Source organism: Rana temporaria, chromosome 3 (assembly GCF_905171775.1).
Source record: "Rana temporaria chromosome 3, aRanTem1.1, whole genome shotgun sequence".
Taxonomy (NCBI): Eukaryota; Metazoa; Chordata; class Amphibia; order Anura; family Ranidae; genus Rana; species Rana temporaria.
In genome coordinates this window covers 63,962,928-63,982,399 of record NC_053491.1, presented here as the reverse complement: position 1 = coordinate 63,982,399, position 19,472 = coordinate 63,962,928, and the positions used below count along the sequence as shown (strand labels likewise).

At 46.3% G+C, this 19,472-nt stretch overlaps 1 protein-coding gene across 9 annotated transcripts in view; it reads right to left on the bottom strand.

The window, feature by feature from the left end:
- DMXL2 (Dmx like 2) overlaps window positions 1–19,472 on the bottom strand; it is a 250,506-nt gene that overhangs the window by 70,672 nt on the left and 160,362 nt on the right. For 6 of the 9 annotated variants that reach the window (XM_040342664.1, XM_040342667.1, XM_040342666.1 and 3 more), the window contains exon 27: window positions 14,473–14,603. In XM_040342664.1, the coding sequence (XP_040198598.1) occupies window positions 14,473–14,603 (131 nt within the window). The remainder of the gene's footprint in view (window positions 1–14,472; window positions 14,604–19,472) is intronic. The other 3 variants (XM_040342665.1, XM_040342669.1, XM_040342671.1) reach the window with 1 other exon arrangement.

The following is a 19,472-nucleotide window of genomic DNA, read 5'->3' as shown; positions in this document are numbered from 1 at the left end:
CGAACGATTGCTCAGCCTCGACTGCCGACATTGCGGGCGCGCTGGACAGGTAAGTGTCCATATTTTAGAAGTTGTCAGCTGCTGTATTTGTAGCTGCCGGCTTGTAAAAACAAATTTTGGTGAAATCTCCTTGGAGAGGATCTGCAAAGAGGAGTGGGACCTGAGATGTGTGCAAACCTGGTGGCTGTAACGGAACGCCCCACACTCCGATTGAGTGCTTCCGTCATATACCGCTCCCCATCAGTCTGGATATAGATATCAGATATTCCAGCTGCCCTCAACACACAACGAGACGAGACTTGTTTGTGTGCTGAACATGGAGTGTTTAAAAGAACCAAGAATGCAGCCGTATATACAGTTTAAAGAGGTAACCAGAACATAAATTAACATGAGCTAATTAACTAATCATTTACCCAGACAAGGTGACTCCGAGATATGACCTTTCAAGGTAGACATCCCGGCTCCTCTCACCTGCTATACAATACACATTATCATATGTGTAAACACAGGACATCTTTACACAATAGCCGGGTCAATTAGCACAGAGAACAGAGAGATGGCTGGAGGTAATGGCATTCGCATCTAGCAGTATGAAAGAGTCACTCTTACAATTAACCCGTTGAGTTCAGAATCAACAACTAGTAAAATAGTTCTACAGATATCCTGGAATATCGTGGATAATGAATATATAGTAATCCCATCTCAGGTAGTCCAAGATATCATTTCTCAGTCATCCTATGCCCCTATTGGTCATTGGATGATTTTAGACACAAGGTGGTTCGGGGATGTCCCGGGTGAGTCTGTCACAGTGGCCAACTACAAGAAACATCTGACCTCTGTGATTGCCAACAAGCGCTTTGCCACCAAGTACTAAGTCATATTTTGAAAAGGGGTCAAATACTTATTTTACTCATTAAAGTGCAAATCAATGCGTTTTTCCGTTTTTTTTTCTGTTTCTCACTGTTAAAATAAACCTACCATTAAAATTATAGACTGATCATTTCTTTATCAGTGGGCAAATGTACAAAATCAGATTTTCCCCTCACTGTAATATACACAAGACAAATGACTATTATTGTGCGGTTTTTGAAATTTTTAATAATAATAATTGATATTGCTAAATAAGTAGTGTTAATGTCAGAAATTTTGAGTTGCCCTGTGTTCTGTGCACACTTTGGGCCTGATTTACTAAGCTATGTGCGCTGCGCTGGTTCATGCATTAATTAGTACTCCGGGTGGAGGCTTAATCAGGCGCATGAACCAGCGTAGCAGCCGGCGCATTGAAACTAATATGTAAAGCCGCGCCGAACTCCCTATAGAAGTCTATGGGAGAAATCAAAAGTGTTCATTTTAAAGGCTAATCTGCAAGTTTAGTCCTAAAAAGTGTTTGGGGACCTCAGTCCTGCCCCAGGGAACATGTATCAATGCTTTTTTTATTTTTTAAAACGGCCGTTTTTTCGGGAGCAGTGAAATTAATAATTCTTAAAGTGAAACAATAAAAGTGAAATATTCCTTTAAATTTCGTACCTAGGGGGGGTGTAATGTCAGCATGTGAAATAGCGCATTTTTCCCGCACTTAGAACTCCCCCTGCACAAAGTGACATTCTGAAGGAAAAAAGTCATTTAAAATTTCACACGCGGCTATAATGAATTGTCGGCTCTGACAATTCTAAAGGGATTCATTCATAAAACAAACAAAAAAATGTGTAGGGGTTCCCCCAAATTAAATTACCAGGCCCTTCAGGTCTGGAATGGATATTAAGGGGAACCCCGCCGTAAAAACCAAAAAAAAAAAAGACGTGCGGTTCCCGGCAAATATCCATTCCAGACCCTTCAGGTCTGGTGTGGATTTTAAGGGGAACTCCACCCCAAATTGAAAAAAAAAATGGCGTGGAGTCCCCCTAAAAATCCACACCAGACCCTTATCCGAGCACGTTGACCTGGCCGGCCGCAGAAAAGAGGGGGGGACAGAGTGCGGCCCCCCCCCTCTCCTGAACCGCACCAGGCCACATGCCCTCAACATGGGGAGGATGTCCCCATGTTGATGGGGACAAGGGTCTCATCCCCACAACCCTTGCCCGGTGGTTGTGGGGGTATGCGGGCGGGAGGTTTATCAGAATCTGGAAGACCCCTTTAACAAAGGGGACCCCCAGATCCTGACCCCCCCCCTGTGTGAAATGGTAGAGGTACAATGTACCCCATTACCATTTCACCCCAAAAAAAATGTCAAAGTGATAAAAATGACAGTAGCCGGTTTTTGACAAATCTTTTAATAAAATCTTCTTTTCTTCTTTCCTTCGGGGTTCTTCCGCTGCTTCTTTCTTCTCGTCCACATCTTGCCCGACGTCTTCTTCTATCTTCTCCGTCCGTCCTTCCGCCTTCTGGTCCCGCATCTTGCCCGTTGTCTTCTCCGTCCGCCTCCTCGTCCGCATCTTGGGTCTTCTGCGGTCTTCTTCTCGGTCCGCCGCCTTCTCGTCCCCTGCGTTTGAATTGTAATTGGCCGCCGTTTTCCCGCTCCTGGGACCCGCCCCCCTCTGCCGCCACAAGTAAACTCCTTAGAAGGTCATGTGCGTCAGAGGGGGGCGGGGTCGCAGAGCGTCACACAGCGGGGGAATTCAATTTCAATCGCGCCGCCCGGAGAAGAAGTTCACGCCGTGTCACACTCATGTGACCCCGCCCCCCTCTGACGCCACAAGTAAACTCCTTAGAAGGTCATGTGCGTCAGAGGGGGGCGGGGTCACATGAGTGTGACACGGCGGGAACTTCTTCTCCGGGCGGCGCGATTGAAATTGAATTCCCCCGCTGTGTGACGCTCTGCTACCCCGCCCCCCTCTGACGCACATGACCTTCTAAGGAGTTTACTATGTGTGGCGTCAGAGGGGGGCGGGTCCCAGGAGCGGGAAAACGGCGGCCAATTACAATTCAAACGCAGGGGACGAGAAGGCGGCGGACCGAGAAGAAGACCGCAGAAGACCCAAGATGCGGACGAGGAGGCGGACGGAGAAGACAACGGGCAAGATGCGGGACCAGAAGGCGGAAGGACGGACGGAGAAGATAGAAGAAGACGTCGGGCAAGATGTGGACGAGAAGAAAGAAGCAGCGGAAGAACCCCGAAGGAAAGAAGAAAAGAAGATTTTATTAAAAGATTTGTCAAAAACCGGCTACTGTCATTTTTATCACTTTGACATTTTTTTTGGGGTGAAATGGTAGAGGTACAATGTACCTCATTACCATTTCACACAGGGGGGGGGTCAGGATCTGGGGGTCCCCTTTGTTAAAGGGGTCTTCCAGATTCTGATAAACCTCCCGCCCGCATACCCCCACAACCACCGGGCAAGGGTTGTGGGGATGAGACCCTTGTCCCCATCAACATGGGGACATCCTCCCCATGTTGAGGGCATGTGGCCTGGTGCGGTTCAGGAGAGGGGGGGGGCCGCACTCTGTCCCCCCCTCTTTTCTGCGGCCGGCCAGGTCAACGTGCTCGGATAAGGGTCTGGTGTGGATTTTTAGGGGGACTCCACGCCATTTTTTTTTTCAATTTGGGGTGGAGTTCCCCTTAAAATCCACACCAGACCTGAAGGGTCTGGAATGGATATTTGCCGGGAACCGCACGTCTTTTTTTTTTGGGGTTTTTACGGCGGGGTTCCCCTTAATATCCATTCCAGACCTGAAGGGCCTGGTAATTAAATTTGGAGGGACCCCCTTTTTTTTTTTTTTTTTTTAATGAGCAATGACTCTATTCTTTATAGCCATGAGTACTTTAACCACTTGCCCACCGGGTTAATTCTGGCACTTCTCTCCTTCATGTGAAAATCACAATTTTTTGGCTAGAAAATTAATCAGAACCCCCAAACATTATATATTTTTTTTTAGCAGACATCCTAGGGAATAAAATGGCAGTCATTGCAATACTTTTTGTCACACCGTATTTGCGCAGCGGTCTTACAAGCGCACTTTTTTTGGATAAAAATCACTTTTTTGAATTAAAAAATAAGACAACAATACATTTTGCCCAATTTTTTTCTATATTGTGAAAGATAATGTTACGCCGAGTAAAATGATACCCAACATGTCACGCTTAAAAATTGCGCCCGCTCGTGGCATGGCGTCAAACTTTTACCCTTTAAAAAACTCGATAGGCGACGTTTAAAAAATTCTACAGGTTGCATTTTTTGAGTTGCAGAGTAGGTCTAGGGCTAGAATTATTGCTCTCACTCTAACGATCGCGGCGATACCTCACTTGTGTGGTTTGAATACTGTTTTCATATGCGGGCGCTACTCGCGTATGCGTTTGCTTCTGTGCGCGAGCTCGTCGCGACGGGGCGCTTTAAAAATTTTTTTGGGGGTTTTCTTATTTATTTTTATTTAGTTTTATAATGTTTTACACTGAAATAAAAAAATAAAAAAAAAATGATCAGTTTTCTTCCTATTACAAGGAATGTAAACATCCCTTGTAATAGGACTAGTGTGTGACAGGTCCTCTTTATGGAGAGAGGCGGGGTCAATAAGGCTGGAAAGCATGGTATTGCAAAAAAAAAAAAAAGATCTCATGCTTTCAGCTGCAATCATGTTCGTTCACCACAGTGGTGTAGTGTATAGCACTTTGACCTAGCAGCAAAAGAGTCGTTGGTTCGAATCCCGCCCGTGACAGCATCTGCATGGAGTTTGCATGTTCTCCCTGTGCCTGCGTGGGTTTCCTCCCACAATATAAAAACACGCTGTAAATCGGTTCCGGTCTAAATAAGCCCTAATATGCAGTAGTATATTAAGGTTTGGTTCTGCCCAAGGCCTGACTACATATCTGCACCTCCTAATAGAAAAATGACCCACCCCTTCCTGTCAAGGTCACACCCTGTTTTTGTATAACCCCGCCCAGTCATTTTCAGGGGACCCACACACTAGTTCTGGGGGGGCACTGGATTCCCTTAACCACTTCCATACCAGGCACTTACGCACCTTCCCGCCCAAGCCAATTTTCAGCTTTCAACACTGTCGCACTTTGAATGGCAATTGCGCGGTCATACAACACTGTACCCAAACAAAATTGGCGTCCTTTTTTCCCCACAAATAGAGCTTTCTTTTGTTGTTATTTGATCACCTCTGCGTTTTTTTTTTGCGCAACAACTAAAAAAAGACTGCAAATTTTGAAACAAAAAAACCTTTCTTTTTTTAGGTTAATTTTTTTGTAAATAAGTTTTTCTCTTTCAATTACGGGCACTGATATGGCGGCACTGATGGGCCCCGATGAGATGGCACTGATGGACATCGATGAGGTAGTACTGACGGCACAGATGAGGTGGCATTGATTGGCGGCGCTGCTATGCGGCACTGATGGGCACTCATAGGCGGCACTGATGGGCACTCATGGGCGGCACAGATGGGCGGCACTTATGGGTGGCACTGATGGATACTTATGGGCGGCACTTATGGGTGGCACTGATGGATACTTATGGGTGGCACAGGTGGGCACTGTGCATGGATGGGCACTGTGGGGTGGCACTGATTTTCCCAGTCAGTGCCCATTTGTGGGCACTGATTGGCATCTTTTTTCTTATTTTTTAATGCTTTTTGTTTTTTTGTTCTATATTTTTTTTGTTTTTGCACACCCTGGTGGTCCAGGGTGGGCATCCCTGGTAGTCCAGTGTGGTGATCCGAGGGGGGGCTGCGCTGATAAACAATCAGCGCGAACGCCCCCTGTCAGGAGAGCCGCCGATCGGCTCTCCTATACTCGCGTCTGTAAGACGCGAGTGAGGAAGAGCCATCGATGGCTCTTCCTGTTTACATCGTGATCAGCCGTGATTGGACACGGCTGATCACGTGGTAAAGAGTCTCCGTCTCCGTGAGAGACTCTTTACCGAGATCGGAGATGCAGGGTGTCAGACTGACACCCCGCATCACCGATCGCCGCGCTGCGTGCCCCCACAGGCGCGTGCGGCATGAAATCCTGCAGGACGTCCTGTCAGGATTGTGTAACCACTTCCCGGACGTAAATCGGCCATAGGCTGGGCGGGAAGTGGTTAATTTGCATAGTTTTTCTCTCACTTCCTGTTTGGCTATGGGGCAGGAAGTGAAGGCAAATCTCCCCAATTGGACACAGATAATACAAAATAAACTGACAGGGCCTATAACCCTCCCTCACTCTATCCAAAATGAAAGAAAATAAAACTTGTTGATTATAGTTCTTGTCAGGGGCGGACTGACCATTGAGTCACTCGGGCACTGCCCGAGGGCCCCATGCCACTAGGGGGCCCCATCCGGGTTGCCAGGCTCAGTAAAACCAGGGACAGTATGTAAAAATCTGTGTTTTTTTTAGATCTGTCCCTGATATGTCCGAAAATGACATGCTTTTAATGTGAATATCCCAAGATTTTAGCTGCCCGCCTCTGCACTACCTCCTGGCGTGGTGGTCATCTGTAAGCCCAGGGGCCCCATAATCTTCTATTGCCCGGGGGCCCCATGAGTTGTCAGTCCGCCCCTGGTTCTAGTTTAAGCACAAATTTCATAGAGTTTTATTGAGAGCCCTAAGAAAATATAACCATGCCAATAGGCCAGGATAGAGCGTTGCTAATATGTAGGAATGTGTGTGTTAGAGCACCCCACCCAATGTTAACTAAAAAATTATTAATTTGCAAATAAGTATTATCTGCTCATTTTTTTGGGGATGTCTGCACCCCTGATAGTGACAACATTTGTGAGGTGTCTTCACCCTTTCTAATTCATTCACTTCCTGTCACATAGCCAAACAGGAAGTGAGGGTAAAACCTTACTAATATATTTTCTTGGGGACACAGAGATCAATCTAAATAGTTTCCCATTATGTAAATTGCACTCTAGCATTTTGCTGTGTACACCCCAAATTATTAGGGATCTTGGACTTTGGGGTCCATTTACTAAAGGCAAATCCACTCCTACAAGTGCAAAGCAAGGAAGAAAACAAAACAACTTTGCTTCTACAGGATTGGATGTTAAAACCATCAGTGCTTCCTCTCTGATTTTCAGCAACTATGCTTGTACTGCAGAGTGGCTTTGCCTTTACTAAACCCCAAACTAAATAATCATTTGGGGCAGGGATCCTCAAACTACGGCCCTCCAGCTGTTGTAGAACTACACATCCCATGAGGCCTTGTAATGCACTGACATTCACAGACATGACTAGGCATGATGGGAATTGTAGTTCCTGAACAACTGGAGGGCCGTAGTTTGAAGACCCATGATTTGGGGTGTACACAGCAGTGCTGGAGTGCAATTTGCTTAATGGGGACACTAGTTAGATTGACCGGTGTCCCCAAGAAATGACACTGGTAGGGTTTTAACCTCACTTCCTGTTCAGCTGTGTGACAGGAAGTGAAGCCAATTTTAAGAAAAGGGACACAAAGCTCAACACAAAAATAAAAAAACACAAAGCAGGGGTTCTAACACTCACTTGGCTTCCCTCAAACACCCACAATTTGAATAGGATTGCCTTGCGCTAGATTTAAGCACAGTGCTGTAAATCAGCACGTCAAGCCTGTCCACCAATAGCAAACCCCCCCCCCACAGGCCATGTTTGCAGGTTTTCCTTCATCTTGCACATGTGCTTTAAAATAGTCTGGACAGCAATTCTTGATAAGAGAAATCCCCAAAACATGTCCTGTCGGGGGTACTTGAGGGCTGAGGACCACTGCAGAATAAATAAAATACTTACCAGTTTTTGTCTTTAAAGTCAGGGAGAATAAACATGGCAAACATTTCATGATTACACACCAGGAAAGAAGCTTAGACAAAAATCACACATAATTTGTTAGGCCCAAACCTAGTTCAGCTGCAGCTGTCAACATATGTAGCATGAAAAAGTAACAAAAGACAAACTTAACAATTTTAAAGTAATTTTTATTGGTCAACAAAACAAGAAAAGCAAAAAAAGACAAACAAACAAAAATACATTTCAAAATTCTAAATAACCATAGCTTTACACATTTTTCATAAAATAAGGCCACATAGACAAATACATCAAAGTGATCATCATTTAAAAATAAACCAAAACCATTGGCAAAAAGCAACAAACCACATTTGTGTTTAGCAACAGCATTTCTGCCTGCCTGCCTGCCTGCCTGCCTGCCTGCCTGCCTGCCTGCCTGCCTGCCTGCCAGCCTGCCAGCCTGCCCCTTCTGAGGGCAGCTGAGGACTGATCGATCCAAGCTTTTTATAACAGTGCTAGTAATGAAGCAATTGAAATCACATGACCAAATTGCAGTCTCTAGTTTGGGTGAGCTTGTAATTGGGCACACCTGCAATTAACCCAAACCACGCTCTATGAGCATCCAATGAGTGTTTTTCACCTTTTAAAAAGAAAGGATATTTTTTTTCTAAGTGTTTGAGCATGCTCAGTTCATCACACATGTAGGAACCAAGCTGCAATGGAATGAGAGCTTTTTTTTTTTGGTTTCCCCTGATCTGATGCTTTCCAGCCTGAAGGGGAGGTGTTAAAGACAGAAGTAAACACGCACATTTAATAATCTATTTGTGTGAAAAAAAAGGTTGCCAATTTTGTTTGGGAGCCACGTCGCACGACTGCGCAATTGTCAGTTAAAGCGACGCCGCGCCGAATCACAAAAACTTGCCCGGTCATTGACCAGAAATATGGTCCGGGCTCAAGTGGTTAAAAATTAACAAAACACAAAAGTGAGCCCAATTTTTGGGGATAATGTGAAAGATGATGTTACACTGAGTAAATAGATACCTTACATGTCACACTTTACTATTGGAAACACTCCTGCAATGGGGCCAAAATGAATTCCGTGAATATCCCCATAGGTGACCTTTTTCTTTTTTTTCCAGGTTACCAGTTTATAGTTACAAAGAAGGTCTAGTGGTAAAAGTATTGCTCTCGCTCTAACGCACGCGTCAATACCTCACATGTGTGGTTTGAACGATGTTTATATATGTGGGCGGGACTTGCGTAAGTCCCGCCCACATATGTAAAAATTATTTTTACTTTTTGCTATAATAAATATCCCCAAAAATATATATTCAAAAAACTAAAAAAACCCTCAGTTTAGGCCGATACGTATTCTACATCTTTTTGGTTCCAAAAAATCGCAAATAGCGTTTAGTGTTTGGTTTTTGCAAAAGTTATAGCGTCTACAAATTTTTTTTTGTTGTTGTTTTAACTAGTTATTGGGGCGATCAGCGATTTTTATCGGTACTGCGACATTATGGCAGACACATCGAACAGTTTTTTGGAACCATTGGCATTTTTCTAGCGATCAGTGCTGTAAAAAATGCATTGCTTACTCAAAAAATGCCACTGGCAGGGAAGGGGTTAACACTAGGTGCGAGGGAGGGGTTAAATATGTTCCCTGGGTGTGTTCTAACTGTAGGGGGGGGGGACTGACATGTGTAAATGACAGATCGCTGTTCATGAAGGGGAACTCCAGACCCCCGGAAAAAAAATAAGGTGGGTTCCCTCCAGGTGCATACCAGGCTCTTAGGCTTGGTCTGGAACATAAGGGGTTAAACCCGCGCAAAAAAAATAGCGTGGGGTCCCCCCCAAGATCCAAACCAAGCCATTATCCCAGGCACGCAGTCTGGTCAGACAGGAATGGGGGTGGGGACGAGCGAGCGCCCCCCTCCCTCCTGAGCCATACCAGACCACATGCCCTCAACATGGGGGAGTGTGTGCTGTGGGGGAGGGGGGCACTGCCCCCCCAACCCAAAGCACTCTTGTCCCCATGTCGATAGGGACAAGAGCCTCTTCCCGACAACCCTGGCCGTTGGTTGTCGGGGTATGCGGGCGGAGGGCTTATCAGAATCTGAGAGACCCCTTTAATAAAGGGGTCCCCAGATTCCGGCCCCCCACCCTATGTGAATGAGTATGGGGGTACATTGTACCCCTACCCATTCACCTGGGGAAAAAAATGGAAAAAAATAATACACCACACATGAATAAATTAATTTATTAGTCAGCCGGGGGTCTTCTGCCGGGGCCCCCCACCACCACCCCATTAGGCCCCGGGCTTCGCCATCTTCTGCCGGAACCCCCTTCACCAGTGAGGCTCCTGCCTTTGGGGGAGGGTCCCGGGCTACTACGACGGTTTCTGCGGGGGGGGGGTGCACGGGCACCCCACCCCCGTCTTCAGCGACGTAATTCACCGGGACCCCCTTCACCAGGGAGGCTCCTGCCTTTGGGGGAGGGTCCCGGGCTTCCACGACGGTTTCTGCGGGGGGGGTGCACTGGCACCCCACCCCCGTCTTCAGCGACGTAATTCACCGGGACCCCCTTCACCAGGGAGGCTCCTGCCTTTGGGGGAGGGTCCCGGGCTTCCACGACGGTTTCTGCGGGGGGGGTGCACTGGCACCCCACCCCCGTCTTCAGCGACGTAATTCACCGGGACCCCCTTCACCAGGGAGGCTCCTGCCTTTGGGGGAGGGTCCCGGGCTTCCACGACGGTTTCTGCGGGGGGGGTGCACTGGCACCCCACCCCCGTCTTCAGCGACGTAATTCACCGGGACCCCCTTCACCAGGGAGGCTCCTGCCTTTGGGGGAGGGTCCCGGGCTTCCACGACGGTTTCTGCGGGGGGGGTGCACTGGCACCCCACCCCCGTCTTCAGCGACGTAATTCACCGGGACCCCCTTCACCAGGGAGGCTCCTGCCTTTGGGGGAGGGTCCCGGGCTTCCACGACGGTTTCTGCGGGGGGGGGTGCACTGGCACCCCACCCCCGTCTTCAGCGACGTAATTCACCGGGACCCCCTTCACCAGGGAGGCTCCTGCCTTTGGGGGAGGGTCCCGGGCTTGTACGGTGTCTTCCGCCGGAGGGCGCCACTCTCCGGGCTTCTGCGATGCCTTCCGCTTCTGCCTGTCTCCTCCGCGGAGCACAGGGCTTGTCTCCGCTGTCTTCTCCCTTCTCTTCCATTCGATGTTGACACGACGAGGTCCGGCGCTGGAATGCCGTCTGAGCAGTGGGCATGGACTTATATAGGGCAATGCCACCATGTGACCTCAACCCATGTGACATCACATTCCCATCATGCCCAGGGAATGTGATGTCACATGGGTTGAGGTCACATGGTGGCATTGCCCTATATAAGTCCATGCCCGCCGCTGACACGGCATGTCAGCGCGGAACCTCGTCGTGTCAACATCCAATGGAAGAGAAGGGAGAGGACAGCGCAGACAAGCCCTGTGCTCCCGGAGGAGACAGGCAGAAGAAGGAAGAGAGAAGAAAGAAGACGGAAGAAAGCCCTGGCTCCGCGGGGGAGCCAGGCAGAAGAGGGAGCAGAGAAAAGACCTGGGAGTTGGCGCACCCCCGGCAGAAGACCAGGAAGACCGGAACCCTGGCGGAAGGCACCGGAAAGACCGGGGGATAGGCGCCATCCCCCGGCAGAAGACCCCGAAGTCCGGATGCCCCTCCCTAATGAAAAAGAGCTTAAATGGGGTGGGGGCATCCGGCGGAAGGCTCCGGAGAGGACCGAGGGATGGCGCCCTCCCCCGGCAGAAATCACCGAAGCCCAGGGTCCCGGCAGAAGATCGGGAGAGAAGAAACCCCCCCTTCTAAGAGAGCTAAAGAAGAAAGGGGGGGCTCCGGAGCTGATTAATAAAATATTTTATTGTGTGTGGTGTTTTATTTTACTTTACATTTCCCCCATGTGAATGGGTAGAGGTACGATGTACCCCATACTCATTCACATAGGGTGGGGGTCCGGCATCTGGGGGCCCCCTTATTAAAGGGAGCTCGCAGATTCCGATTAGCCCCGCCCGCATACCCCGACAACCAATGGCAAGGGTTGTCGGGAAGAGGCTCTTGTCCCTATCGACATGGGGGCAAGAGTGCTGTGGGGTGGGGGGGCAGTGCCCCCCTCCCCCACAGCACACACTCCCCCATGTTGAGGGCATGCGGTCTGGTACGGCTCAGGAGGGGGGGGGGGCGCTCGCTCGTCCCCGCCCCCATTCCTGTCCGGGCCAGACTGCATGCTTGGGATGAGGGCTTGGTTTGGATCTGGGGGGGACCCCCGCGCCGAATCGGCGCGGGTTTAACCCCTCACGTTCCGGACCAAGCCTAAGAGCCTAATGTAGCCCTGGAGGGGGACCCGCGCCGATTTCAAGTTTGAAATTTGGCGCGGAGTTCCCCTTCAGGGCTGAAAACAGCTCGGAGATTCCCGTGCGCCGCGTCACGCAGCGCATTCACGGGTACGCCGCTTGGTATTTACCAAGATTTTCACGGCGTACTGACAAGGCGCACGGGAATCCCTGACTTTTCTCTCTGCGCATGCCCAGTATGCAAATGAACCTCCCGAGGTTCAGGCGCACTGTGCAAGCGTACGGGGATCTGTTTTCAAAAAACACTTTCCCTTTCAATTCGGCCCGCCAAACACTTCAAAACACATGTCACTTCACTTCCCCTGCATCCCCCCACCTCCCCCCCTAATAAACTCCCGCCCAAACCCCCGCAATTTACAGTTTAATGTGCCGTGCGCCAGGTCTGTACTGGTGCACAATGCACCCTCTCCTGGGCGCACGGAGCACATTAGTAACTAGGGAAATACACTGCACTAGCAGCGTATTTCTTTAGTAAATGGCAAAACGGCTGCTACTCCTGCTTTTACTCCATGAGTCATGGAGTAAAGGCTTGGTAAATCAGCCCCTTTGTGTTATTTCAAGGAGAGAAATTACCCCTCCTTGTCCTTATCCCAGGACAACAAAATGTTTAGCCTGTATGTTGTGGATATGGGAGAGGAGGTGGATCTCAGTAGTTTAACAAAAGAAAACTGGCATTTTTCTGTACCGAGTACATTTTCCTATACTTGTGTATCTCTGCACACATACAATACAATACAATACATTATCGTTTTTTTTTTTTTTTATTCTGCCCTGACAAACCTTCTTGAGGGAAGTTGGTTGTGGACAGCCTGTGTGCAGCCTGTGTGCATTATATGTAAATACCTCTGTGACTAAATTACTTAAATTTGCTGTTCCTGCCTGCCAGAATTCATCTTTTTACTTTAGTTGTCAATCCTTTTAAAGTCACAATATAGTTGAATATACAAGTAAAATCTTTACATATTTCCTGAATTCCTCATTCATTACCTAAAAATAAAATAAATTGTTTTGAATGTATGTCCTCTTTAACCTCTTGACCACCGCCCCATGTCAAAAAGACGTCCTGTTTTGAAAGTTGAATATCTCGATAACGGCAGCAGCTGCTGCCACAACCGAGATATTCATCTTTTCAGGGGGCGGTGGTGTACACGATAACGGCGGTCTCCGTGGCGGATTCGCCGCGAGATCGCCGTTATCGGTGGCGGGAGAGGGGCCCCCCCCCCTCCCGCCGCTCTCCCGCGCCCTCCGCCGCTTACCGGAGCCGTCGGTAGCGGCGGAGGGGATCGGATGTGTCCGGCAGCTGAGCGGGGACGGGACTGAAGGAGAAATCTCCTTCACCCGTCCTCATAGCTCTGCTGGGCGGAAGTGACGTCAAAACGTCAGTCCCGCCCAGCGTCTTAAAGAAACATTTTTTTTTTTGTCATTTGAAAAAATGACATTTTTTTTTTTTTGCATTTAAGTCTAATTATGAGATCTGAGGTCTTTTTGACCCCAGATCTCATATTTAAGAGGACCTGTCATGCTTTTTTCTATTACAAGGGATGTTTACATTCCTTGTAATAGGAATAAAAGTGATCAATTTTTTTTTTTTTTTTTTTTCAGTGTAAAAAATAATAAAACTAAATAAAAATAAATAAGAAAACCCCAAAAAAATTTTTTAAAGCGCCCCGTCCCGACGAGCTCGCGCGCAGAAGCAAACGCATACGCGAGTAGCGCCCGCATATGAAAACGGTATTCAAACCACACAAGTGAGGTATCGCCGCGATCGTTAGAGTGAGAGCAATAATTCTAGCCCTAGACCTACTCTGCAACTCAAAAAATGCAACCTGTAGAATTTTTTAAACGTCGCCTATCGAGATTTTTAAGGGTAAAAGTTTGACGCCATGCCACGAGCGGGCGCAATTTTTAAGCGTGACATGTTGGGTATCATTTTACTCAGGGTAACATTATCTTTCACAATATATAAAAAAATTGGGCAAAATGTATTGTTGTCTTATTTTTTAATTCAAAAAAGTGATTTTTATCCAAAAAAAGTGCGCTTGTAAGACCGCTGCGCAAATACGGTGTGACAAAAAGTATTGCAATGACTGCCATTTTATTCCCTAGGATGTCTGCTAAAAAAAAATATATAATGTTTGGGGGTTCTGATTAATTTTCTAGCAAAAAAATTGTGATTTTCACATGAAGGAGAGAAGTGCCAGAATTTACCTGGTGGGCAAGTGGTTAATGGCTTAACAAGGGGAAAGATGTTGAGCAGGAATATTCAACTCTAAAAAAAATGGTGTGGTAAATTCTTAACAGTATGTTTAAATAGGCATAGTTAAAAATAAAATTGTACAACATAGCTAAAAGCAATAAAGAAACATATAGGATGTTAATAGCAATTGACCTCACCTGGCCAGGAGGCAGGAGGTGAATTTGGAGAAGCATGTTCTTCAATGCTCTCGGTCCTAAGCCGTCTTCGTTCACTTAAAAGAAGTCCTTGATAAACCATTCCCGTAAACTGATTTGCTTCTACTTGACTGCTGCACAATAATTGAATATGATCAACCAAATAACCAGAAAATTACATTCCAAATTCATGAATAGAATAGCATAAATATAACATAACTTGCTGTACTGAAGACTATGCTTGGGTTGCAGAACATGTGAGGGAATGAGGATCATCTATGGCATATCAACCAAACTACTACTAAGGGTTTTCTCATTACAAATGTAAAAACAAAACACAGTGAAGAAGAACCTGTATTGGTGGCAAATTGTCAAGCATTTTCTTGTGCCTCGGTAAATAAGCTTAAAGCGTATCCAGGGACAAAATATAAAATGTTTGCCCCTACAACCACTTTAAGAGCCTGCCTTCTAAACTACAGAAGTACCAAGAGGAGGTGTTTCAGAAGGTGGAGTCAGTACAGGAATCACTGCATTTAGGCAGTGCGGTACCATGGGATATATAGTCTTTATAAATTAAAAGTAAACAGCAGAGAAGCATGCATAGAATTCAAGAAGTTGTGGAAAGAGATGGCCGGCAGATAGTAAGCAATCAAAACATAAAAAGGAGATTTTTTTTTATGCAACCAAGCTTATTATGTCAAATATAACGATTGTTTGCATTGCTATTAAAATGCTGATGCTCTAAAATGAAAGTGTATGCGTGACAACAGAATTCCTTTAATACAACGTTAAACGCTAAACTGGCTGAAGTCCGCTCTCTGACGATGTCACAGAAATCAGTCCAGGCACCGCGTCATCATGACAAAGTCTGGATCCACCAGGTGCCTGGACTGAAACCCATCTCAGCCTCTTAGCGAGCCTGAGACGGCCGCTGCTCCCTCCCCATCCACAGCTCAGCACTCCAATGATCTTGGGGCGGGAGCAGAGTGGAGATCGGTGACTGACAGGCAGAAGCTCTCTGCTCGGGGAGCTGAGAGAACTGAGCCATCTGCGATGTTTGATTCTCAGTGCAGAGGCGCCGGGGGACAGATGCAGCATCAGTCCGAAGCTGCATCCACCTAGGTAAGTTTGATGGGGGAAAAAATAAAAACCCATACTTCTCTTTTAAGATCTGCATGGCCGCCCTGAGTTACTGACAAAGTGCTTGAACCACTAGTTCATAAATCAGCAATAAAATACAGAAAATGAATGTGTCATATCAGAACACTTAAAAGTACACTTTTGGCAAAAGCTAAAGTAAATGTAGAACAAAAGAAGAATTCTCTGTGTGTTGTGAAGGTAGCCCTCATCCCAGTCAAAGAGAGTGCTACAGGATGAGATAAGGGAGCAGGGGGAGTCCTGCTCCCCTCTCTGTCCTTCAGCAACTGCAAGCTGCAACACAGGACACCCACATGAGAAGTGGATATTTCTGCAGAGAGGGTCAAATAGGGACATGGGTGAGAGGAGGCAAAGCTGGGCTGCCTTCCAGTATGTAACTGATGAAGTACCGAATTCTTCTGTACACAGATGAGAAAGGAGTACGACCAAGCTGGAGAATACTTGCTGCTGTAAGAGCAACTTATTTCTAGTCCACAGCACTCCCAGATTGTTTCCAAGTTGCTTATTATAAATCAGGTGAATAATGGACATAGTGAGGCCAGACAAACATTTAAGAGGCCCTGTGACCACATTTAACCATCTAGATTTTCTTAATGTAGAGGAAATGGCAAGTACGGACCTCACTATTAAGATGGCCATACACTGTTAGAAATTCATCCAATCAGCTGCAGGCATTGTTTTGGGTAGTCTGACAGCTGCTACTTGTGGCTGTCAGAATACAATAGTCAGGTTGGGGAGTTTGTTCATCTGTGCTGTTAGCAAATGGAGGGATATGCTGGATTCCTTTGGTTTAGCCCACAGGCTGAAGGAAAGAAATCTATTAGTATATTTTTTTTTTGAGAAAAAAAACATTCCCCCCTGGATGACCCATGTGCATTGCGAGGATTTAAAATGTTGTTACAGATTCGTACCTTCTGTTATTCTGAAGAAATCCCTGTGTGTTTTTTCCATATCCATGTGGGAAAGTGAGTCTAATGGGCGTGGTTCCATAATTGTCAATCAGCTGCAGCACCTGCAGGGCTCTAATGAGGAAAGCTGCTGGGCCTGCATCCCTTTAGATGTTAATTCATATTGGGAGTATCTCACCAAAATGACATATTTTTTACTGGGGAAAATCAGTGAGCCAATCACACAAGCAGGAAATTATGTTTCTGGGGGGTCGCTCTGTACACATTCTGTGTACAGAACACCTCCAGGTAGCCATATGGCATTGCATTTTCAGAAAATTACAGAGCTGCAGATTGAAAAAGAAATGTAATTTTTTATGACATTCAATTGCAATATGACTTGTACCACAATTGTATACGCTATATTTTTATTTTTTATTTGTTATTTTTTTCCCCCAATAAAGTGGAGTTAACCTTGAAACAGTGGGAAGGCCCACTGTGGAATCACATTTTTGGTATGCTGAAGAGTTATAGGCTCTTTTAGGGCATGTTTCGACTTAGGCAGGTTTTGTATTCCTTACAAACCTATGGGAGTGCAAATCCAGCTTGAAGCTGATCAAATAAAAGTTAGAAAGAGGTCAACTGCAGGTGACATGCACCTTTCGATGAATTCTTAGGCTCCATGCACACTGGACGTTAAAATAATGTTATTAAAACAAGCTTTGCAGCGAGTCTTTTAACGTTTACCATTTTTGCAATAGCGCTTATCAGCGTTTTCCCGTGTTAGCATTTGTTTTTCCAATAGATCAAAAACTTTAAAAAATGCTGGTGAGCGATGTTTTTAAACGTTTATGGCGGTTTGGCATTTTTTATGGTCAGAAAAACGACTCCTGAACATGATTTTAGGGTGTTCAGAAAACAGCCCATAAACTCCACTGCTGATAAACATCCAAAAACTTCCATGAGTGCATAGACACATAGGATAACAGAGGGGAGTTTATGGGCTGTTAAAAAAACTCCAAAAAACTGATATTTATGAGCATCAGTGTGTTAAGGCGGAGGTTCACCCAAATAACATCTATATCAGACTAAATTCTTTATACTTCAAACATGTACAATTGGCATTTTTTTTTTTTTTTTTAGGCTGCGTATACCTTATAATCTATATTTGCAATCCAGCTTCCGGGTACTTCTCCCGCGGGAGTAGGCGTTTCCAAGCTGAGCCGCAATGTAATCTGGGAGTTCGCCCAGATGATTGATGTCTATCAGAAAATGTTCCCCCCCCGGCGGATAAGGCCCCGCCCCCCGTATTGCGTAGTTGCGTCACAGAGTTTCCGAAAGTACCCGAACATGCAGAGCTGCGCGTCAGGTCTATACGCCGCCTGCGCAGTCAGCTCTACACGGCTCCTAGTCTGTGCGCAGGTGCCGTCTGGAGCCGACTCGCAGCTCTGCATGTTAGGGTTCTTTCGGAAACTCTGTGACACTCGTGACGCAACTACGCAAAAAAATGCCAATTGTACATGTTAAAACAGTGTTTTTCAACCTTTTTTCAACCAAGGCACCCTTTAAAATCTGTCTGAATCTTGAGGCCCACTAAACCAAAAATGCGGAAAAAAAATGTATGCCACATGCTATTTGCACAGTGGTTTTGCATATTATATAATATACATGGGCTATGTGGGTTATTATTGATAATGATAACTGTATACTTCAATACTGCAGTTTGGCCGCAGTGCAGGTGTAGCGCAGGGTACCTGCGGTTTTCACGTGGTTTCTCATAAACTTCTATTATGTAGTACATTTTTGGTACATTTTCTGAAAGCACACCAAAAATGAGGGACATAATAGAAGTCAATGAGAAACCACATAAAAAACGCAGGTACCCTGCGCTACACCTGCGTTGCAGCCAAACTGCAGTATTGAAGTATACAGTTATCATTATCAATAATAACCCACATAGCCCATGTATATTATATTACATTTCAAAAAAAATTACCATGCCTGCATAGAAAAGTGAGGCAATGAAAGTGCCAACAAGTGTTATGTAGTTTTTTTTTATTTTTAGAAACACCATGCCTGCAATAAAACTATCATACATTGAAAATAACAGGTACAAGTACTGTACCTGTGTCTCCTCACTGTTTTGTTTCCTCACTGTTCTTTCACCTCTACTCGTGTTGTTCTTCTTCTCCTCCCCTCAGGGAAACGCGCGCCAGTCAGCATCTACTCTGAGACCCGCGGCTCACACGTCATAGATAGTGGTACGTGCGCCCAACCCTCCCATAGCAACTAATGACGTAATCGGTTGGCAAGACGCGGTCGGAAAGGCCCGCCTGTGGCAGCAGGAACTGAGCTTTACACAGCAGACCGGCACCGCTGTAATAACAAATATTAAACAAGTGGCCAGCAGTAGTTAAAACATCAGATGGCTGCCATAGCTGCCTATATTGGGGGTCATTTTGCCGCAGCACACCTGGGGACTCTTCACGGCACACCAGTGTGCCGCGGCACACTGGTTGAGAAACGTTGTGTTAGAAGTATAAATAATTTAGTCTGATATAGATGTTATTTGGGTGAACCTCCGCTTTAAGTGGATGTCAAACTGACTTCTATTGTTTACATTCTGACACATCCAGGTGTATGAGAAGCCCTCAGCTGATGCCTGTTCTGTATGCTTCAGTGTACCATTTTGCTTGCCTTTTTACAGGCATTAGGAGAATATAGATGTTAAAATTGGTGACATGCCCTCCAAGTTATACACACTGCTCTCGCCGCTGAGACGTGTCAGATCTGACTCCACTAAGCTCCTCATTCGCCCAATACATAATTAACAGATTTGCCACTGACAGTTCTGTCTGCAGACTCTTTTCAGGCTGCCCTTCATCCTATTCTCTCCCCCAGTCCCTGTCATCTGATGTCACACCACATTGCCTGTCTGGAGCCTAGGTGGGCCTCCCA